The sequence below is a fragment of the Brachyhypopomus gauderio genome, chromosome 14 (genome assembly GCF_052324685.1).
Source record: "Brachyhypopomus gauderio isolate BG-103 chromosome 14, BGAUD_0.2, whole genome shotgun sequence".
Taxonomy (NCBI): Eukaryota; Metazoa; Chordata; class Actinopteri; order Gymnotiformes; family Hypopomidae; genus Brachyhypopomus; species Brachyhypopomus gauderio.
This window is the reverse complement of record NC_135224.1, coordinates 15,041,674-15,066,210: the sequence shown is the minus strand read 5'-3', so window position 1 is coordinate 15,066,210 and position 24,537 is coordinate 15,041,674. Positions and strand designations below refer to the sequence as shown.

The 24,537-nt window shown below is 43.3% G+C and overlaps 1 protein-coding gene across 9 annotated transcripts in view; it reads right to left on the bottom strand.

The window, feature by feature from the left end:
• Positions 1-24,537, bottom strand: part of dpp6b (dipeptidyl-peptidase 6b) — a 183,423-nt gene that overhangs the window by 20,686 nt on the left and 138,200 nt on the right. For all 9 annotated transcript variants that reach the window (XM_076972525.1, XM_076972523.1, XM_076972524.1 and 6 more), the window contains 2 exons: positions 4,490-4,604; positions 1,954-2,052 (listed from right to left, as the gene is read on the bottom strand). In XM_076972525.1, the coding sequence (XP_076828640.1) occupies positions 1,954-2,052; positions 4,490-4,604 (214 nt within the window). The remainder of the gene's footprint in view (positions 1-1,953; positions 2,053-4,489; positions 4,605-24,537) is intronic.

Genomic DNA, 24,537 nt, shown 5'->3' with positions numbered 1-24,537 from the left:
CACACACACACACACACACACACACACACACACACACACACACACACACACACAATTATGCTCACATTGTGCCAGGGGATCAATAAAAGAAATGGATTCATAATGCTGCAGCTGCACTTCTGTGTTTGTCTGATAAGCCCCTTCAACGTGGCAGAACGGACGTAATGAGTAAAATAAAGAACAGATATTGTGTAGTTTTGCTTGTAATCTTTAAAGCACAAAGAAACATGTGTTAATTTTTACTGAAAGTAATAACACCAGAAGGACCTGCTCCGCATCCAATCCAGTCCAGTCTGCAACTGGACTGGATCTAAACCCTTGATTTTGCATGCCTCATACCCAAAGCAAACTTCAATGTACATGAACCCTTAGGTGACATTATTTCGTGAACCTTCTCTTGCTGGTACTTGCCCATCAAATGGTAACAAGACCCCAAACAGAATCAAGCAACTCTCATAGTGGACGTCGAGTGTGAGATGATAGTGCCAGAGTGCAGCAGAGATGCTAACATGCCATTAGAAGCAGGACATGCTAATTCCTGGGCATCCACGTGGGTGATCAGTCCGGCCCTGGCAGGGGCATGAACCTCAGCTCTCGTGGTTAATTATCTTGGCCCATCTGGTGGTGGGCGTGCTCTGGGGTTTTCATGCTGAGCTTCTGACATCTGCCAACTTCCCGAAACACTGCAGTCTGGATCTGCCCCACGAGAGGGCTCCAAGCTTTTCGCTGACCTAAGACAATTGATTGGTGCCGGTTGATTGGTGAAATGATTGAGAGATACTGAATGATCACTCCAAAGTCCAAAATACTGTGGCAGCGAATATCATCCTCAGCCAATGGAATACTGATGGGGAAAATGTGCTCGTGTGCTAATGTGCTCATGTGCTAATATATATCGTCTGTAGATGTGGGAGGAGAATGAGAAGCTGGGGTATGGATCAACATTTGCTGGACTGCGCTGCAGTCAAATCGGAAGACTACAATAACAAAATGTGGCATTTTGTGTTCTAACTCAAGAATTCATTCACAACTGGACTGTTGTCCTGTGGTCAAGAGATAACCAGTGATGAATTGGGTAAAGGGCTGCTGACAAACTGTGCATGCAAGCAGATGGATCACAACCCTTAATTCTACAAAAAGCACATATAGGCCTTATGATTGTCCAGAGCAAAACCCACAAATGCCAAATGTAGAACAGACTGTGAGAACCTAAAGGCTGCTGGGATATGTAACATGACCATAGTCATGTGACCATAGCCCTAGTACCACTTTAAGGCACCTAGCAAGTCTTCCTGCCAGGGAACACGTGGGACAAAGCGTTCTGATAAGTTTAACAACAGATTAGTTAAACACAGGCAAGGCCATAAGAGGAAGAACAAAAGAAGATATCTGCTTGAAAACTCAAAGTTCCTGTACAGTCTGCTGAGTTGCAATCACATCCACTAAGGAAAGGCAAGACTTTCTGAGAAGTCATGATGGGAGTAATAATGGAAAGGCCAGTAAAAGGCATCAGGATTTCTTCACTTCCACTCATGCAACTGTTCAAGTCTTTTGGGCGATTTAAAAATCAAAGAAAGAAAGCTTTTTCACCTGCAAAAAAGCTGAAGAAAGTCAGAAAAAAATGGGAATGGGACAGCAAAGTGCTATCTGTCTCTGTGAGGAAACACTCTACACCTCCCGGGCTCATATTAGATGGGAGTTTCCGCTTGAAGTAGACCAGAGGCGCCCCACTATCAAGGGGGAGGCTTTACCAGCACAACTCTGGGGCAGGTGATGCTATCGCCAGCTTCATCGGTCACAAAATGTTCCAATAAGCTTTCTCACACACACACGCATGCACACACACACACACACACACACACACACACGCACGCACACACGCACACACGCACACACACGCACACAGAGTCAGTATGCCTCTTGCCATTGTGAGAAAGCTGCAGTGCCACTCACCGCTGAGCCACTTGGCCTGAGGATCATGGACCTGCATCTCCTGACTGAAGAGGTCCTCGATGATGACTCTCTTCTTGGAAGCCAGGCTGTCATCCTCACCTGCATGGGTTAAATAACAGATCAAACTCACATTACCTCTGTACAACAGACACAATAAGGGCCACAAACTCTATTCAAATGCTGCAAAAGAACCTCAGAAAAACGCAAGTTCTCTTCATTATCGATTGGTTAAATAATGGTTCTAATCCCTTCTGAATTATTAATAGCTGAAGGGCATTTCTCGGTAATCACTCATGCCCCTGCAAAAGGGAAGAACAAACACTGAGCTTGGCTGTTTGCTCATGATCCAGTTTCCGCTCCTTCTGGTTTGCACAGTTTCTTTGCATGCATAATGTATGGAGTCATGTTACTTGTCAATGTGCTTTAATTACCATGCTGACAATTGAAACTGTAATCAGAAAAGAAAGAAATAAATAAACAAAACAAAACATATGGCACAGCTGTCATATGAATCAGTGTGTGGCAACATGAGTACTATGTCACTTGTGCTCTGCTGTAGACGATGCCTGGGATGTTGTGATGGGAGATTTGGGGAGCGTTTGGGATGGCGGTCGAGGGACATCTCTGGAATGCCGGGATCGTTAGAGAGACTCCGCGTCTGATGACATTCAGGACACGTGTTGACATCGGTGCCCCATTTGCTGCTGATTCTGCAGCTGGTGGTTACACTGTGAGCTTCTCAGGTTGGATGTCTCTGTCTCCAATGGGGACGTGAGGAAAAATGCATATGCACATTATGCAAATCTCCCAAGTCAGTCATCAGGCTTACTGCTCGCCACTTTCACGCCTGCTAAGACAGACAGCGGTGGTGACTCATGCTCACGTCTCCACAGGCACGGCCACACGTCTGCTTCCTCGTCTCCTCACGTCTCTGGTTGCCTGCTGTCTGCAGAGTAACGCGGCCAGGTTTCAAAGCTGCTGATTAACTAGATGGCCGGAATTCTATTTAGCACGCCCAAGCTGAAGCGGTCTCGGGAAGTGATAGTTCCTATTAGGATTCCGACACAAATAACGACATTCTCGTACGGCTGTTTCAGAGCACAGCGCTAAGGAAAATAAATGTGCTTGTGTCAAGGGCCAGTATAGACAACCACATGTACTTGTGCTTCTTATTGCTTCTGTAGCTGCTTCTGCAGATAAGCGACCTTTTGTCTAGCTGTTTTGTTTTCCTGTCTTGCTGTCACTGTAATTTCCCTGCTCTTAGCGGCGCTGGGCCCCTTTCAGACATTGTTTTCTCTCGGCTGTGACGGATTTTTCCACCCCTATAGCAAATTTTTCAAAATACTGAAAGGGTTTCATTGCGTGGCTTCAGACTACCAAGACAGTAGCCCATGACACAGCCATGACAAAACAGTGGTAACAAACAGAGGCAGCCAGGGTCATGCTGATATTCACTGACGATGGTTTCTAATTCATGCTGCAGGAGCAATTCTCTGTCAAGCGCCGAGGCCAGAGGCAACCTGAGGAGCTGGAACAATGCGGAGGTGACTGTATGGAGGTGACTGTATGGAGGTGACTGTATGGAGGTGGCTGTATGGAGGTGGCAGTATGGAGGTGGCTGTATGGAGGTGGCTGTATGGAGGTGGCTGTATGGAGGTGACGATACGGAGGTGACGATACGGAGGTGGCGATACGGAGGTGGCGATACGGAGGTGGCGATACGGAGGTGGCGATACGGAGGTGACGCTGTACAGGCCAGGTTTGTATGGATAGTTCCTCGGCTGACTGAGCTATGCACATTGATCCAAATCTCACTATGCTTTATTTGTTTATTTATATAAAATTAGGAATCACAGTCAGTGTTAGCCTAGTGCAGGCTTCACTGCTCACGTCACAGCATGTCCCATCACAGTTCACTTGACTCTTTGGATGCTTATCAAGACCTGTCTCATGCAGTAGGCTTCCAGGACTAGGGGTGAAGTCCAATGCTCTAAAGGTAACCACTGCCCTAAAGAGAACTACCAAAGGCAGCATGCCAGTCGTATTGTCTCAGGTGCTGCAGTTATTACAACAAATAATCTCAAGAAATTATGTAACTGCTGCAGATGACTAAGTACATCCTTGCCACATACAAATTATGCAACTGTATAATCATGCAAATGTACAAAAAAATCACAAATTGAAAAAAAAACCTTTAATCTAATGACTCTGATCTGGAACATCAGAGGATAATTAAAAAGTTCTGCCATCTTTGTTCACTAACCATAAAACACAGGAACAAAAATTACACTCAACAAGATATAAATGGCACCTCTGATATCTGGCCAATTTTATAAATGTCCGTGGCAATTAGACGGTGATAATCCATGTTTGGTGGGACTGGATCATTACCGTAATACACATTAAAGAGCCATTATAGAGTGACGGGGTGAAATGACTTTATCTGCACAAAAAGGACTGCGTGTCATCCCTGCATCCCCCACCCACCGGAGACACACAACTCCACATGGACGTTTGTCCTGTTGCATCAACTTACGCGGGGTCAGCAGTATAACGGAGGTGATGATCAGAGAGCAGATAACCAGGATGACCAGCAGCGCAATGGCTATTCCCTTCCAGTTCCGCTGCGTTGGGGCACTACCCACCAGCTCCTACCGAACACAGAAAAGGCAGGCCTCAAACATGTGCATTTTTACCATTGCAAATATTTCCACATTACAAAAACATCATTTGAGGCCCATATTAGGCGTTGATCCAAGAGTGTGCGGAAGCCCAGCAGTATCAACAACGACCTGGTTATGGCTGCTATGACAGGCTCCAGCTCTGTGGTGTATGCACAAAGTTTAATGCAACATAACGTGACCTGAGTTTTGAACATCATAACAGAATGCGCACAAACAACTTTTAGTGAATAATCTGTGTGGTGATGATGCATTATGGTCTTACTTTACTTAAGGTGGAAATAGGTAACTAAACCAAATTCTATTCTTACATTGCACCTTTGGGATTATGAAAGAAGAAAAAAAAATTATACCTATCTATCTATATATATATATATATATATATATATATATATATATATATATATATATATATGTAAAATGTAAATGTGCCATATTTTGTCGATTGTGATTTTTACACCCCAATAGAAATTTGTCCTCCACTTTTAACCCATCTGTGCAGTCAGAACACACACACACACACACACACACACACATCAGTGATTACTAGGGGGCTGTGGATCACACGTGCCCAGAGCGGTGGGCAGCCCTAGCCCGGCGCCCGGGGAGCAGTTTTTAGGTGCCATGCTCAAGGGCGCCTCAGTCATGGCCCATGATCCTCCGGTCACAAGACCAGTTCCCTACCACCAGGCCATGATATATATATATATATATATATATATATATATATATATATATATATATATATATATCATATATATATATATATATATATATATATATATATATATATATATATATATATATATATATATGAGATGCACACTGAAGATGTGGAAACAGGTTAGGATGTAAACAAATAGGTATTATAATAAGACCATAGAATTGTTCTTTTATACAAATGACCTTGTACCATTTCATGGCCTCTCCAAGGTCAAAATATGAGGTGGCATCAAAAGCTAGTTAATCCATTAATGCATCAGTTCATTAGCTTTTTCTGACCACCAAATCCCTATAAATATCTTCTAAATCACTATCCACAAGTCATTCATTGAGTTAATTGAATCTTAGTGTATTTTTCAAGAGATCGTTCTCTCTCAGCCACACTTTTGGGGGATAAAATCAATAACACGAAGCATGTGATGACGTTAACTGATGAAGTTGAACTCTTCATCGAACGCGTGATGGAGTTAATCTCTTTGCTTGGGGAACAAACACCACATTAATGTGTACAGAGTTCGATAGTGTGTTATTAATCTATAGGCCAGGCAAGAAGCAAGAATGGGTGTGGGGGACGCTGGGAATGCCTAAGAGAGCGGACTGTCTGGGTTAAGGCCACCAGGGAATTCACAGCGGTGCTAGGCTATTTAAAGAAGAGAATGAGCAGAGAGGCCAACCTGCTGGCAACAAATCAGACGTGTGAGAGAGGAGGAGGAAAAAAGACTCAAGCTCAAATACTTGATGCTGATGATACTGAGCATGCCAAAAGGGCAGGGTGAAGCGCACAGGTGTGAGTCTGCAGTTCCTTAACATGGCTTACACCAAACTATACATGGCTTACACCAACCTATAACGTGGCTTACACCAAACTATACATAGCTTACACCAACCTATAACGTGGCTTACACCAACCTATAACATGGCTTACACCAAACTATACATGGCTTACACCAACCTATAACGTGGCTTACACCAACCTATAAAATGGCTTACATTAAACTAGAACGTGGCTTACACCAACCTATACATGGCTTACACCAACCTGTAACGTGGCTTACACCAACCTATAAAATGGCTTACATTAAACTAGAACGTGGCTTACACCAACCTGTAAATGGTTTTCATTTCGGGACAGGGAAATGTCTTGGCTGCTTAACAGTACACCTGTGTGCATCTGAATGCCCATCAAACAGAAGATGCCCAAATGCAGCCAGATGGCCCTGGTTCTTCCCTGATGTGTGTACTCTCTGGACGCAGCTCAGCTCCTCAGTTCCACATCCAGATCCCAGGGTCATGCTGATATTCACTGACGATGGTCTCAAATTTATCCCGCATGAATAATTCCCTGTCAAGTGCTGAGGCCAGAGGCAATCCGAGGCGCTGGAACACTGCAGAGATGACCGTATGGAGGTGATGGTATGGAGGTGATTCCACGGAGGTGAAGCACTGCCCTAAAAGTAACCACTGCCTTAAAGAGAACCATTGCACTAAAGGTAACCACTGCCCTAAAGGTAACCACCGCCCTAAAGGTAACCACGGCCCTAAAGGTAACCACTGCCTTAAAGAGAACCATTGCACTAAAGGTAACCACTGCCCTAAAGGTAACCACCGCCCTAAAGGTAACCACCGCCCTAAAGAGAACCACGGCCCTAAAGGTAACCACGGCCCTAAAGGTAACCACTGCCCTAAAGAGAACCACTGCCCTAAAGGTAACCACCGCCCTAAAGAGAACCACGGCCCTAAAGGTAACCACGGCCCTAAAGGTAACCACTGCCCTGAAGGTAACCACTGCCCTGAAGAGAACCACTGCCCTGAAGAGAACCACTGCCCTGAAGAGAACCACTGCCCTAAAGGAAGCACGCCAGTCTTATTGCCTCAGAGCCGCAAATAACTAAGTATACCTTTGCCACATATAAAAACTATGCAAATGTATAATTATGCAAATTACTTATGCAAATTATAATTATGCAATTACAAATAAACAGATCAACACAGATATCAAAGTGTTATCTAAGTTTCTATGATTTGCCATAACGATAGCTAAATAAATTTGTTTATTTGAAATTACTATAAATAAATCACTTCTCAATGTAACATAAATCCTTGTGAAGCATTTCAAAGATTATGACTGTTCTACGTAATTTCTTATTTAATATGATGGTGGTCTGACAAGTCATAAGAAACAACTGAGATTTTTCTTTAAAACGGAGTGAATCTATTCATTTTGTTACTCCCTGGTATTCTCAGTGTGTTTAATTCCCAGTATTAAATGGCAAAAAAATAAGCTTATGTATAGACACATCATTGGGGAGATCATGCTTAGCCAGTAACGTATTTTGCTTAATATTTAACCATTAATATCCAGCAGCTTTGTCAAGGACTCCTCAGAGAGATACTGTAGAGAGAGATAAGAAGAGTGTGTGTGTCTTTCCCACAAGATTGTATGTGAGAAAGTTTTTAAGAACCTGTTGTGACAAACTACCTCCCAAAGAGACCCCCACCCTAAAATAAAATAAAAATTATTAGATTTAAAGTAATGGGATGTATTCAGAGTTCTTAATACACATTAAAGCAGTTCAAATCAATGTTGGGCATTTCACTACAAATAGCAGACTTGTGAACGTGTTTGGCCTCACGTATTTGGCTCAGCAGGTCGTGAGCAAAAGTTGCCGATTCCACCAACAGTAATCCTGAAGACATTGTGTCTTTTCCCTCCAAATAAAAGAGATTTGAAAAGATGCTAATTGAAGGCAAACACAGATCCAAAGAGTAATTTTGGAATAATCTCATTGAAGCGTTAGATGCCTGTCTGCTTCCTGACTCTTTATCATCATAATCATCATCATCATCATCAATTGATACACTTAATGAAGGACAAACAGGCAATGGAGAAAATGATTTTCTGGAGCTATGTGATTTCTGAGTTCCACTCAGACGCTGATTAATGTGGTCTTTGGCACTGACAGACAGATCAGAATAGTCAGGCTGCAGCAGCACAGAGTGGAAGTCCAAACCCAGTGTTATAGCAGAAGCAGGCGGCCAGGTATTATGGGATGGCTGTAGGACTGAGAGAGGAAGGACACTCTTCCTGGAGCCCTTTCGCTAAGTCCACTGACTGACAACGAACGCAGCATCATCAGTGACGAAGAGGCTTCAGATAGTAGTAGCACAATCGCTCAAAGAGCAAATCAGAGGAAAACCTCCAGCAAAGTTTCCAGTTCGATCGAGGTCGTGGGCATTAATTAATCATGCCGCAAAAACCAGACTTGCTCAGGCAACGCTGTTGCCACGGCAACACGACCCTTGTTGACCCCAGTTGGCTCAATTCACCCCTCCACCTGTAAAAACCATTCACACCTTAGAGGGGGAGAGCCTAACAAACATGCAGCAATACGTTAGGCCAGAGCTCAGAAACATGGCTTGAACTGACTGTGATTACAGCAGAAGCAATAAAGGCTGATGGTGATTCATTAAGAAGGAAAAACAGCAACAGCTGTGATCTACGCACACCTAAGATGGAGGAGAATTAAAATCGATTAGCAGAATTAGCACGAAAAGTCATAACTTCATGTTCTAATGAATCTTCTTTTCTGTCAAGAGGACCAAAAATAACAGAATCACAGAATGAAACAGCTTCATCATATCAAGATAAAATGCAGCTACAGGCATTTCTGAGACAAGGTACCGATGAAAGTTTTAACATGTTATTAACATGTTATTAACATTTTGTTTGATTTTTTTCAAACTGGTTTGAAACAAAGAGCAAGTTGTACTGTGGCAATGTCAGGGGTTAGGGGTCAGGGGCTCGAGCCCATATTCATACACAGAACTGGAGATACAGCTCAAATCCCAGGCACGTACAACCACAGACAATGAACGATACACACAGGCTGTCCATATGCACATGCTCATTTGTTATCTTATGTAAAGTGAAGGACCTTAAAAACAGAATGACCCTAAAAGATAAGGCTACTCTCTGTATTAATTAAATTGCACATTTTCAGGTATGCCTGGTTAACACTAGCCAGAGCTGTAGACTCTGGCCATGATATTTTCTTTCACAGATTAGATCTACCTGCTAACTTAATCTGATTAGCATGGCTTGGCATCTGGAGAAAATAATCTGGGAAGGATGGTAATGTTTTGAACGTTACACATCTAGGTCAGTGAAGTTAGTGACAGAAACTATTATGTCACTCCATGAGAGACTGAAGTGTTTATTCGGAGACTGTCTACACTTGTCTGTGGGTAATGGAATATACATTTTCATGGCTCAACCAGAATCCATCACTATGTATGGTTTACAGTCTCTGTACCTGATGGATAACGTCTACACTTCGCATCCCGGTTTTTAATTACTAACTTTTCATGTCTGAATAACAGATGGATAACTGATCCTCTGAGAAAACTCAGGAGCACCATTATTTTAAATAAGGGCTATACATATTTTATCTTTTGCATCTAGACCTGCTTCTATTCAACTCAGCATCACTGGTGATGATGAACAGGGCCCTCCAATCTAAAATAAATTATCTCTGCTTTCATTCTTTCCCACTTGAAATACACCTACAGCATAGCCGGAAGGCCAGCCATTGTGGATTAAAGGCTCTGGGTGGACTTTAAAAAGAAAGCAGCATGCAGGCTACCTATAGAGCCACTGTTGATTCTCATGATTAGTTCCCAGCAGTCTGATTTGAAGGTGTGTTCTAGCCTCAGTCTCCCATGTTCTCCAGGCCTGCTCAGAGGCTTTGGTACACAGCCTAGACAGCTTTAATCTGTGCACATTTGGTTTCAGGGATGTGTGAAGATTTTAATTCCTGCTGTTTACTACAATGCTGGGGCAATCGGATAGAGAAAGTGAGAGAAAGAAAGAGAGATAGTGACAGAGGGGCAAGGGATGAGAGGTCCAAAAAGAGAGAGGTAGAGTGAGAGAAAGAGAATGACAAGCAAGGGATGAGAGGTAGAAAGAGAGTGAGAAAGAGAGAGTGTGAGAGAGGCAAAGGATAAGAGTTAGAAAGAGAGGTAGAGAGAGAAAGAGAGATTGAGAGGCAAGGGATAGAGAAGGTAGAAAAAGAGAGGGAGGTAGAGAGAGAGTGAGAGGTAGAGAGAGAATGAGAGAGTCAAGGGACAAGAGGTAGAAAGAGAGAGAGAGAAAGATACACCTCTCCATCTGTACCTGTTTCTTTCTTTTACTTGAGGGCTCTTGGTGCTATTTCATACCAAGTTCACCATGATCCAAGCTCACCATGATGGATCATTTGCTAGGTTTCTCAGAACCAGCAAGCAATACAGAGATGCATAACTGCTGATATGCTACATTTATTATGACCCCTGGGTATGTTTTGAAAACCAACACAGGATTTATACAGCTCTTTGGAAGCTCAATACCTGAAAGAAGCACTTTTTGAGAACTATGACATTAATATTAGCCTATTATTTATTTATATGCCATGTATAAATAATTAACGGTTATGTTATATTTCCATGAATTATCGTCTTTCGTTTCTGGCAGTCTGTGCCTCCAGCAAGTATGTCAGAACACAGCAACTTCATCGCTCACGAATACTGGCAGTCATTTTCTTTTGGCTATGTTCCCAACACTTAACCTCCATTTTTTCTTCAAAGCAACCAAAAGTTCCCAGTTTGGCTTATGAAGCTCAGATGGAGGTTAGCTGAGCTTAACAGGAGCCGCAGAGGCTGCAGGCACATTGAGTGAGAAGGAAAGATAAGATCTTGTTCCGATGCTCGTTTGTCTGGGGGCCAACGCGGTCGAAGTGAATGTTTCCAAAAGACATTAGCCACGTTCACGGTCAATATTCGCTGGTGACAAAAACAAACAAAAGCAGGCCAGTGGAAAATGGGATCAGCGTCCCAGACTGAGATGTTTTTCAAACCGTGAACCTTATAATGAATGCGAAAAACAACATGAAATAAACAATTTCCAAATGAAGCTAAAAGAGCCGTCCTTCACTGAGGGGGTTCTGCAGTTTCCCCATGTGGTGACACTCACCTAACTGAAGTGTGGGTGAGATACAGCAACTCTACTCATGTCAGTACTGTTGATTTGCTGGGTGCTCTTCTGTCTGGACTGCTGATGGGATCTTTCTTTCATCTTTCTAGTCCCAGTGGGGTGAAACTAAATATAAGGGAAAGGAAATAAGCATTTTATATGTGCATAGAGGCCTGTATGTTTGAGAGTGTGGTGCAGTGTTTTTGCAGTTCCTAGGATACTGCTGTTCTGGACCGAGACTGATGACATTCCTGGAATCTGTTGAAATCTTGGTGTCTACCATATTCTCACTTTCTTCTTTGTTGCCTTTGTATTGGGTCACTGGTTTGGCCTGCTGATGGGAACGGAGAGTGTGTGAAGGGTGTACATACGGTGTCTAGCGCTCATAACGCAACGTGCCGTTAAATGTGATCATATAGTCAGAAGTGTAGACCAGTACACATTTATCATCTGCAGCAGTTTCGGAGATTGAAATGAAGTTGTGACTATAGTGCGGCAAGTGTGGTTTTGAGGAACAGAGGTCGGCATGGATCGGTCTCAGGATCATCCTTCGTAGAAACTTAACTTTAGACTGGATGAACGGATGAAGTGGATAAAGAGGCTTTGGAGGTTAGGCTGACCACTGCCTTGGCACTTCATGAGGGGGAAGTCAAGCTGACTGACATTGCTACGGCTCACGTGGAAGAGAGTGTCACGTTGTTGAAGCCGGGCAGACTGTTGACAGTGGTATCATGGCATGGTGGGTACAGCGCGTAATGCAGCAAAATAATTAGCAACAGGCTTGTAGTAAGCTTACAGGATCTAAAGCTATTGGAGCAGCTACAACTGGACCCCAGAACTGACATTAGACAGAACAGGCACAAGGGTTCACCAGAGGAAACTGGAGTAAAAAAAAGCAACAGGATATGCTGAAATGTCATTTTAGAGGTGACTGCATGGAGGAGGGGGGATGACAGACAGTATTACTGCGACAAGGAGCGCAAGGCAGAAATAGAAGTAAATGCAGAGACATCATCCCGTGCTGCAGGGACAACAATTCAGCCCTGAAGCATTCAAAAAAAGGGCAAAAAAGAGGCTGAAAGCTGCCAACAATACCCAAGCCACGTGCAACCACCATAGGAGAAAAGGGCACCAGTCTGAAGTGTGCAAAACAGGCCTGCAGCAAAGGTGAATACTGACAGGAGCTAAGCAGACATTCCTAAGGCTCCATTAGCAGCGATGACTCACAGGCACCTTGGCTGGTGAAACTAAAATTAGAAAACACAGGAGTCGAATTTGAGATCGACACAGGAGCAGACGGAACAACACTGCCATCCACCTTGCGCAGAAGAGGTCAATTCAGCAGATTTGAGATGCCCTCAAAAGTCCTTCAGGGCCATGGAAAGGTCACAGGCATGTTTCCAGGCTTAATTGAGGGAACCAGTCTGTGCAATGAACAATACCAGCTGTAGAACACACACACCAGGCCAACCTGAGGGCACGCAAGGGTTCTGAGTCTGGCACATCCCTCTCTCTAAAATGCCCGCCCTTCTCGTTACATTTACCACGCATTTCAGGAGATTTTCCATCAACCTGGGCAACCTGCATCTCCTGTCTCCCACCCCCCAGACGATCGCCAGCCGCTTCATTCAGCTCCACCAATTGCGTCAGGCTCATCTGATCCGCCTCTCTTGATAATCGAGTCTTTTCATCTGTTTCTCGTTATCATCTCCATATTTATACCTGTCTTCATATCTTCCACACTCTGTTTTTGCGAATTTTTGCTATACCTGGCTTAAGCGTACTGTTAACAGATCATACTGTTCTGTATTTTGACTACCGTCTCTGCCTCAACCCTTTCTGGCTAGCTTGCCTGATGGGATCAATCATTGGTTTGATACATTTTCGACCCTTTGGCTTCTTCTTGCCTTCTTGCTGTCTCACATCTGTTTGGAATAAGCCCTAGTTTGCTAGAATTTTAGGCCAAGTTCATTTACAATGTGGCTGTTCTCTGGCGGTTCTGTATGTATCGGTGGTTATTGACCCACACCAGTTTTTTGACTGTGGATTGTCATTTCCTAATAAAACCCTATCAAAAGCTTCTATATGCGAGCATCTGGTTTCTATGGTGTCCATAACCAGATCTGATTGAGTAGATACTGTCACAGATTCTGAAGGATCTCAATGAAGTGCTGTCATGGAATAATAATCAGATAAAATAATTGTTTTCAATTTATATACTCTGTACTTATACAACCTAATCTATTTCTGTGTTTCATAATATCACATGATAGGGAATGGTGAACTGAGCTGTTCGTGCGTGTGCGTAGAAATGTCCTTGGGCACTGGGAGTGTGCTGAGCTATGACCTTTGCTCCAGGGGGATGAGGTCATGTGAACAAGCGAGGAAAGCAAAGACATTACAGAGGTCACCCCGACCTGATATGTGAGTCCTATGTGCTGTAGCTACATCAGACGGATGACCAACTAGACCGGACGTAGTGAAAAGGTTTCCCCCTCGATTAAAACAAACAATTGTAAGTTAGCCTTCCTCTTAGGACTGAACTGCTTATGGGGGTTGAAGGTTATGGGGACAGCATTGATATGGATAATGTAAGACCAGTGTCAGCAATGGGACATCAGTGAGATTAGGCACTCTCTACGTATGATGAATTACTTAGCTCACATAGCAGAGCAGACAAGACCTCCTAGATATCTCTTCAGGATGTGGTTATTGGGATATTCTCCACATGAAGCATCTCATAATGTGAAGAAACAGATGATCCTCTCACTGGAACTGTATAACCCCCGAGCAGAAATGGTGAGAACAGAAACACTTAGCTGATCTATTTTCAAATGGACTTGGTGCGGTCAAGGACAGGAACATCAGTAGCTTAAACTAGTGGTATTTGCTCCTAGAATAACATCAGTAGCTCAAAACCAGTGGTATTTGCTTCTAGAACACCAGTAGCTCAAACCAATGGAGTTTGCTTCTAGAACAACACCAGTAGCCTAAACCAGTGGTATTTGCTTCTAGAACAACACCAGTAGCTCAAACCAATGGAGTTTGCTTCTAGAACAACACCAGTAGCCTAAACCAGTGGTATTTGCTTCTAGAACAACACCAGTAGCCTAAACCAGTGGTATTTGCTTCTAGAACTACACCAGTAGCCTAAACCAGTGGTATTTGATTCTAGAACAACACCAGTAGCCTAAACCAGTGGTATGTGCTTCTAGAACAACACCAGTAGCCTAAACCAGTGGTATTTGCTTCTAGAACAACATTCTGTTCAGCAGAGAACATTTCCAACTTCATATTCCCGTTTCTTTTACTTGGGCCTGTCACCAATGCTATTTTCTACATCGTCTGCTATCACAGATTGTTTATATGAATGTAAATGTATGTGCATATATGCATAATATATATTTGAAGAATATGACAGTAAGTGACTGGAGTGTATTGTGTATTAAAAGCTAGCAGAAGTTGCAGTGTGGCAGGCTATAAACAACGTTTCCAAAGAAGCAGAATGTTCTGGACAGAGGTCCTTCATCATCTGTGCCAGCAAAGTGTTTCTGAAACTCTCCGAGGTGAAACCAATTTAAACTGGATAAACCAGTTTCCAGTCTCCCCTCCCCTATGTATAACGTATCACGACGTCCCCCATGGTCCTTTCACCTGTACCTGCCCGTGCACTGCATCCCACTGGAGTGTCGGGGTCACTGGTGTGCGTGTGGAATGCAAATGAATCTAGTCCCCCAAAGCAGGGCAACGGTCCTCTTGGCACGTGAACCGAGTTTGCCAGCCAAAAAACAAGCTTGTGCCCAAGTAGCATTTCCAATGTGCACTGTGCTAAAGGTGGCCCCGAAAACTGATTATGCATCATGAAACATATTCAGCAAAAGCCACTGAGGAGCCATGCTGGGGAAGCAAATTTTACAGTTTTATTGAAATCAGCCTCGGTCTCTCTGGGACTCTGCCCTTGGACACTTTGGAAGTAAAAGTGTTTGCCGGAATGCTATTATACCATAATATTGTCACTCCGACTGTGACTGGCTATTTGGGTTTCACAGCCACTACATTTTCCCCCTTTTCTCATACAATTTAGGAAATTTTCAAAGCAGACCATATGTTGTATGTTTGTAGACTAGAAAGCATACTAATGTTTAGACTACTATTGTTTATGTTTTACAAAGTGTCATTTAGGCTAGCAATGTGCCCGTTTTGGGCAGTGTCGAATAGCATGTTAATTAGAAAGGGAAACTGCATCTTTGGTCCACTCAAATATGTCTGCAGTTAGAAGTTAAGGCAGAGTGATGAGTGATATGCAAAGGCTTACACAGGGACCGATGCACACACCTCCTGCATCCCAACATGTCGCGCATGTATGTTTGAGTTTGAAGAGGTATGATGTTACAAGCATTTATATGAAGTTTACATTTGTTTGTTTCTTCATCGTTCATTTTTGTTATTAGGACAAAGCCTGAATGTTGAAACCTACATGAATGTCTGTGAACTACATCCGCACACGTGCTTAGATAATCGGCTTCACGATGTTAAAATGAGTTCTTTCTAATGTACTAATTCACTGGCTTTACTACAACCTTCATCTACCCACACAGACAATTTTCCTTATATCACCTATAGAGGAAAAGCATTCAGGCCTCTCAGTTTTAAGCTTTTAAAAGGTGTCATCTGTCGACTTAGTTCATCTTTTTGTCAGAAATAAAACTGAATATGAGATCTTTTCATTTGCTTATTTTGTTCCAGGGTTCCAGTACAACAGGACAAGGTAAAGCAAGCTGGAAATCGCAGGTTACCACAGGCACAAAGGACACAAAGCAGACACATGCACCTGTGAGTACTGCTCCAGGAGAAAAGCACCTGTGAGTACTGCTCCATGAGTGAGTACTGCTCCAGGAGAAAAGCACCTGTGAGTACTGCTCCATGAGTGAGTACTGCTCCAGGAGAAAAGCACCTGTGAGTACTGCTCCATGAGTGAGTACTGCTCCAGGAGAAAAGCACCTGTGAGTACTGCTCCATGAGTGAGTACTGCTCCAGGAGAAAAGCTGCCCGTGCGTGCACCATCTTACGTGGCTCACCAACAAAATCTGCACATCCAAACACCAGCAAACACTGCTCCATAACAAACGCTGTGAGTTGTTACTGAACAACATGTGTCGGTGCATGTGTATGCAGGTTATTGAACAACATGTGTTGGTGCATGTGTATGCAGGTTATTGAACAACATGTGCTGGTGCACATGTATGCAGGTTATTGAACAACATGTACATGCACGTGCACAAGCACATGTTGCTCTAAAACAAAGTGAACACACAAGTGCCACTTGTCTTTCATTCAGCACCACAGAAACTAGCAGTGAAGCATAAAGTGAACTAAAGTTCCCAAAGTGAAATGCTGAGATTTATCCCAGATAATCCAGATTTCCAGTCTAAGTCTAAGACACAAGCTAACATTTATCTCCACAAATCTCACTTCTGCCTTTGTGTGAAATTCCCTGTGCATTTAAACAAGTTCAGAGGAAAAAGCAAAAATAATTTCTTATGCTTAAGTTTTCTATACAGAAGGATCATGAGAATCACAATTTCCTTGACAAAGGGCTGAGATCTTCTTCCTGTCTCCTGAAGTGTAGGAAGTGTCTCTCTATATATGTTTTGCTTCCAGAAACAAATAAATAATTGTATTATTATATTATTAATATAATATAAATTTATACTTTTTATTTATATATATTTTTATATATATAATATTTATAATATTACAGTACTCCAAAACAGGGGTTAGTCCCACCTGTTGATTACATGGTATTAATAAGGATTACCACTCTAAGATGCATGAGAGGTTCTACTCTTCCTCATCAAGAGGCTTTGGTTGCTCTGTGTAGCTTTTTCAGGTTAAGGCAAGCATCTCCTTATATTACTGTGAAGAGGTCCCTTTTTGATTTACTTGCCAGTGTTTCTATGGGAACCAGGAGTCATGGCAATAGGCACAAAACAAAAAAGTGGGAAGATATGAGAGGCAGACCTTATTGGTACTTTGGGGTCGATGACAGCCCGCAATCAGTCATTTCTGCCTCTATGGAATTGTGTAAATTGCATTTATTTAGAGTGCAGCCATACAGGTGCCCATCGTCAGTCTGACTGCATGCCACTGGCTGGGTGTATTTTTTATCTGTTACTGAAAAGCATCACTCGTTCTTTCAGGATAAGCTAAGCTAAAAAACCTTCAGATGCTTCTAGTATTAATTCTGTTTTAAAAAAACAATACAATCTACTTGGATATTTTGAGTTCGTGAAGCATCATGGTGAATTTTTCCCATGTCTTCCTTTAGCAAATAATCAATGTTTCCTGCTAAATTAAGAATGCACACCAGTGGAGTATCAGGTTCAGGGAAGTGAAACCAGGGATCTGTAGAGTCCTGTGCTGAATCTGAGTACTGAATGTACCAGCATCCTTTAGAGGCCATGCTGTGCAGGCACTACATACCACAAAAAAGGCAATTAGTTCAGTTTAAAAAGGGTTCTGAAGATTATGGGGTCTGGAGGTCCTCTGAATCGGATAACGCCATAGGACATGCAGCACAATGTAAGGTCAGCCAGTGCACTTCAGATCTGAACCTCTTTGAAAGGAGAAACCTCACAATGTGATGCTGCATTCGGTGAAGTAGCTGCACAGGACCCAAGCGGACTCTCCATCGTTATTGTGCCATAAAACTGGCCGAGCTCAGATTAGGAGATGTGTTTCCCAGTTACGAAGCTCTCAACGATAGGTTTCTGAATGCAGACGCGCCAGCAACAAAGTATTCTGGGAATACAGGAACGTGACATTACACACCAAGAGCTGCATTATACGCTCTTATGTACAGTGCCTGAGTGGGACTGAAGGAATCGGCACTGACGGTCCATTTACAATCGAAGTCCTTAAGGGCTGGATTCCTGCACACTTCAGCTGATTCCCATACAGCTTCTTTAAAGAGTGATGCGCACCCTTTTCACACGCCCCCTAACTCCCAATAAAGAATTTTAAAAAGCATTTTTTCCCCAAATTATTGAAAATGGGTCACAGTCTTGCATGTTTATGCCAGAGTGACCGGCAGCAGGCCGTGACACGTGATCCAACACAAACGAAATCCAATTCCGATCCCGGCTTTGTTTCTGGATGCTTAAAGGCTCATCTTGAGATGAGAGTGTCCTAGGAGAACACTGACCAAGAACCTGTGCCACTGTGTGAACTCCTCACCGTGCCTCTCTAGTTCCTCGTCTGACTGATCTTGAGTTACAGGCTCATATTACAGACGGCAAGTTTATGTTTCACTTTGTGTCACCGGGACCATTGTTTTGGTACAGTTTTAGCTGGTGCAGGAGGTGCTGGGACTCAGATTACGAGAAAAGTGAACCCCTACAGACACAAGACATCCTTTGAGTCTTTGAATCCTTTGACATCCATTAGCATTGCAATGCATGCACAAAAAATGGAAGACAATCAAATGAAAAAGAATCTGATTTCTCTACCGTCATCTTGCTTTTCTAAAACTGAAAATGAAGTGAGATCTCTCAGTTCATCATGTCAGAGACGTACCTAATATGCCGCAACGCCGTTGAGCCGTAATTGAACGTTGATCGATTTTTGTCAGGTACCTTTGCTGCAACTAATTGCTTTGCTTGACATAGTGCATACATTTATATGCTTGGAGAAGCAAACTATTTTTCATGGGCTTTTCTCAGCCATTTCAGATGGAAACATTTGCACAGCTATAAAGATTTTTCTTCATAGGTTTCCTGGCCTTGAATTCATTGTTTGAAATGCATTAGCTGTTTTTGAAAAACATAAGTTTTGATGAATTTTAAGTCTTATATTGTAAGTCTATTATAATAGTATTCTAAGTCTTAATGATAGTATAAATCTAAATGAAAGTATTACAAATCTAAATGAGAACACTTGTTTTGAACAACACATTAAACACACAAATCATCATCATCGTTATAATTATAATCATCATCATCATCATAATGATCATCATCATTTTAATCATCATAATGGTGATGGTGATGATGATGATGATCACCACAATGATGATGATCATCATCATCATCACCATTTTCAAGATGTTGAAATCAAGCTATTGTGTAGACTGAGACAGGGTGGAGGTATGTGTTCGTTCTCCTAGATTGTAGAAGAATTATAATACCATCTTCCACCAGCATTCTGGACCTCACCAAAGTATAAAAGACTTCCACACCACATTCTAATCTGGATCTGGATTGACTGCTGCTTCCAGCCACTCAAGTAACTAATAACATAACTGTAACATTCCACAACAACACTCAGAAATACCTCATTAAAGCTTTAGCCACCTGCTAGATGGTTTCAACTACCTCCACATCCATCTTGAAGCCTACCTGCTCTAGGACGGGGGACGAACTTCTTTAGCCTGTATCTGACTGTTGCCATTAAACGACTGGCTCACCTTGATTTCAATATCTTCTGGGAAGGTGATGAACTGTTTAAAACCCTCATCCCAACTTCATTGACTGTTCGCATCAAATCGGTTTCACAGCATCACATTCCTGCTTACAGCACACACAAACAACAGCAGCATTCAACGAAACAGATTGATTGTTACACTCTGAGAACCCAAACCAATGAAGGTAATGAACATCTCAGGTCCTGTTCACAAAAGAGCACAAAACAGCATATACTCCACTGCATTCAGAGAGAAGGACCTAGATAACAAAATCATCCCACCCCACCACTAGCCCACATCTGCATCATCATCTGGCCCCATCTGATCAATATTAGCATTTAAGCATGCTTTTATATTTGGACGGTTCATGTAAAACCATGAAGAATATACATGTAAACTTAATGTTACATTAATGTAAAACCTTGCTAGGAACATTCACAGTCATCTTTATAAAACTTTAGATCATTTTAATAACTATTTTACAATTATATTGAACTTCTTTGACCTTACACATTAACTTGGACTCTACATGTAATCATAGCTGTTCATTCGTTCAGATTATATCACATAGTATAGATATTATGGTGACTAATATTTTGGATGTTGGAACTTCCTGTCACTAATGTGTCTCCCTTGGGATGACTGTGGTTTCCTGGAGCAATACTGATAAGGAGTCATAAGCACCACTATATTCTGTAAGAACTTTCACAGACCTCTTTACTTCTCCATCCACTCCTCCAATGTCTGCCTAACTGAACATTTTACATCAAGACATAATTAATGCATTAACACTGTAACTCTGGGAAAAGTCTAGACATTTTAATGCCCATTCATCTCTTCTTTACCCCACTCCATAAGTTGATTAACCATTCACTCCAAGCCTCATCAGAACTTTTAAATGACTAACCTCATGAGCTTCATGACTTTTTTGGCAGTAAATTTCTTTCAATTAGGGACAACATTGCCTGTTTACCTCCACAGATCTCTTGGTCTAAGACGAGCCGAGTATATGTCAGTATACTTGCCAGTAATTCAAACACTATGTTCACTTCCCTCTACTCATTAATTACTTAAATGTTTTTGTTCTACTTTGAAGCCTTCTCAATCAGTCACTTAAATAAAGAATTTACCCACATAGCCTTAAAATGACTGTTAGGAACTCTCTTCTACACATACACATGCCTGTTTGGAGGGGTCAGGGGCTGTACTGTGACAGGAGGAAGGGGTTAGGGGCTGTACTGTGACAGGAGGGAGGGGTTAGGGGCTGTACTGTGACAGGAGGGAGGGGTCAGGGGCTGTACTATGACAGGAGGGAGGGGTTAGGGGCTGTACTGTGACAGGAGGGAGGGGTCAGGGGCTGTACTATGACAGGAGGAAGAGGTTAGGGGCTGTACTGTGACAGGAGGGAGGGGTTAGGGGCTGTACTGTGACAGGAGGAAGGGGTTAGGGGCTGTACTGTGACAGGAGGGAGGGGTCAGGGGCTGTACTATGACAAGAGGGAGGGGTCAGGGGCTGTACTGTGACAGGAGGGAGGGGTCAGGGGCTGTACTATGACAAGAGGGAGGGGTCAGGGGCTGTACTGTGACAGGAGGGAGGGGTCAGGGGCTGTACTGTGACAGGAAGAAGGGGTCAGGGGCTGTACTGTGACAGGAGGGAGGGGTCAGGGGCTGTACTGTGACAGGAAGAAGGGGTTAGGGGCTGTGCTGTGACAGGAGGGAGGGACTAGGGGCTGAGGGACTAGGAGGGAGGGGTCAGGGGCTGTACTGTGACAGCAGGGAGGGGTCAGGGGCTGTACTATGACAGGAGGGAGGGGTCAGGGGCTGTACCGTGACAGGAGGGAGGGGTCAGGGGCTGTACTATGACAGGAGGGAGGGGTCAGGGGCTGTACTATGACAGGAGGGAGGGGTCAGGGGCTGTACTGTGACAGGAGGGAGGGGTCAGGGGCTGTACTATGACAGGAGGGAGGGGTCAGGGGCTGTACTATGACAGGAGGGAGGGGTCAGGGGCTGTACTGTTACAGGAGGGAGGGGTCAGGGGCTGTACTATGACAGGAGGGAGGGGTCAGGGGCTGTACTGTTACAGGAAAAATAACCTTCATCCCTCTGTTCTCAGCAACTGGAAACCAGTTTCAAATATTTCTATCAAAACCATTTGAAAAATCATTGAGAAGGTGGTTTCCATTCAACTAAATGACTAGTTCAGTTCTGAGATATTAAAGTATTTATACCAAGCTCATCAAAGCACAGAAACAGTTATTCATAAGTTAATGTTAATGATACTATAATCACTCAAGATGCAGGTGACTTATATATACAGGTTCTTTTAGGTTTTAGCATCACTTTTGATACCAATGACCACATGAATACTTCATTGGCTAACAAACTGGCCAAATGTTTTTAATCCAGTATGAATGGCTGTGAACATTTTGTTGTGGCTGGAATCTTTCATGCAAGTGTTGTGCTTTTTCCTTTATAGTCCTTCATGGCTCAGCCTGGGGACCATGACTATTGAAACTACACTCTCCCATTAGCCTTGATCAATAATAAATCCAACATTTCCATCCATCTGTTTTCAGATGATTAGCAACTCAACTGTCCCCGGCTACTGACCCTTGATGATATACCAGATCCTTGTTCGATTGACTAGAGGACATCAAATCCCTAATGCATCGCACGCGTTTGCAGCCAATACAATTCCTTGTCATTGTGAACAGCAAACGTTTTGCAGGGGCACGTGAGAGTGTCTATCGATGAAGGCTAAACCCTGTAATCTCCCAACCTGGGTGTGACTTTCAACAGCGGCTGTCACGTGCCCACCAGCCCCCCAGTCAAGCAGGCGTCAGCATGAGCTCTCGGAGCTCCACAATCACACGTCATGATGCCGGCTCACAACACCTGCTTGGCCATTCGCACGTCACCGCTCCCCTCAGCCTGAATACTGGCCACATACGCTGATTGCCAATCATGTCAGTGCTATGTAAGTCCACAGGCTCCTACTACAGTTCACGTTAGCTTGTTCGGCAGAATAATGAAACACTTGTTTCCTACCTACCATTTGCTCCCATGTTAGTCTCTATGTGATTTTTTATTGTTAAGGGACCTGTGTCACTATTAAAGGGCCTCTGTGTTTTATATGCTTTTTATTGTTAAATCTGCTATAAACTGTAAATCTACATTCTGTTACCTCAGTAACCAAAGCCTGCTGCCATTACCTCAACAGCTGACAGTTAAAAACATAAACATGATTTCCTGTCAACTCTAGACTACTGTTGTGCTCTTGTTTTCGGGCTGCCAAAGAACTCTTTAGCGGAGGGAGATTTCTCCTCAGACGGCTGCACTGTCTACCTGTGTCTTTCAGAATTGATTCTGAGATACCCTTAATAACCTTCAAATGTCTGCTTGGTCTCAGTGAACTGATCAGAAGGTTCCCAGAAGAGCTCTCTACTCACAGCAACACACTCTCCACACCCACTTCCTGTCTAAAGAGAAGCGAAGCAGCCTTTCCTACAATGGCTCTAAAGTGTAGAATTCCTTGCCTAGTGAGCTGAAGGCTATTCTAGGTGTATTTAAAGGAGAGTTATGACCTGTCTGTGAAGATCAACCTTTGATTAACCTTTAGATCTGCACTTTATTTTCTAACATATTTTATACAAAAACATATTTATTGTTTTTTGTTGTTTTTATAGCTTTGAAGGTTATTTTTCAAGTTAAATAAAAAAGCTCAGTGAGACAAAAAAGGAGACTGCAGGGGGTTGCTGGAGAAATCACAGGAGCTCAAATACAAAGCCCAGAATGAGTTCACTTTGAAACAATATGACGAGAGCAATGCCTGAACATGAAACCACACGTTAGATCAGGGCTGGGCAACGCTGCAGGGTGCTAGATCAGGGCTGGGGAATGCTGCAGGGTGCTAGATCAGGACTGGGGAACACTGCAGGGTGATAGATCAGGACTGGGCAACGCTGCAGGGTGCTAGATCAGGACTGGGGGAACACTACAGGGTGCTAGATCAGGACTGGGCAACGCTGCAGGGTGCTAGATCAGGACTGGGGGAACACTACAGGGTGCTAGATCAGGACTGGGGGAACACTACAGGGTGCTAGATCAGGACTGGGCAACGCTGCAGGGTGCTAGATCAGGGCTGGGGAATGCTGCAGGGTGATAGATCAGGACTGGGGAACACTGCAGGGTGCTAGATCAGGACTGGGCAACGCTGCAGGGTGCTAGATCAGGACTGGGGGAACACTACAGGGTGCTAGATCTCCAGGAGCGGCATTGAGCGTCCCTCTTCTAGGACCTAATTCAACATTTGGCACTCAACATCCCAGCGTCATCTATTTGTGGGATCTAGTGGCTGTTAGCCTTTGGTTTGGGAGGTTTCATGGTGTGTATTTCACCACTTGCCACATCATATCAAATTAACCAAATATTACAAAACCTAAAAACTGTGCTGTGTGTTGCTGTGTTGCAACCATAGTAAACCATTCCAATGCAAATCAGCTTTTTGTGATTTATATTTTTGAAAGAATGAGTAGACACAAAAATGCATTAATGTTGCTAATCTCAAAACAGACTAAATGTTAACGATGTGAGGCAGCTTGTGAGAAGTGTGTGTATGCTGCCGGCATGGTGTGCGGTAGGCAGAACGATGCTGATGCTTCGGGCAAACGTGGACGAACACTCCTCACTTAACCCAAGCGGCTTCTCTGGAAA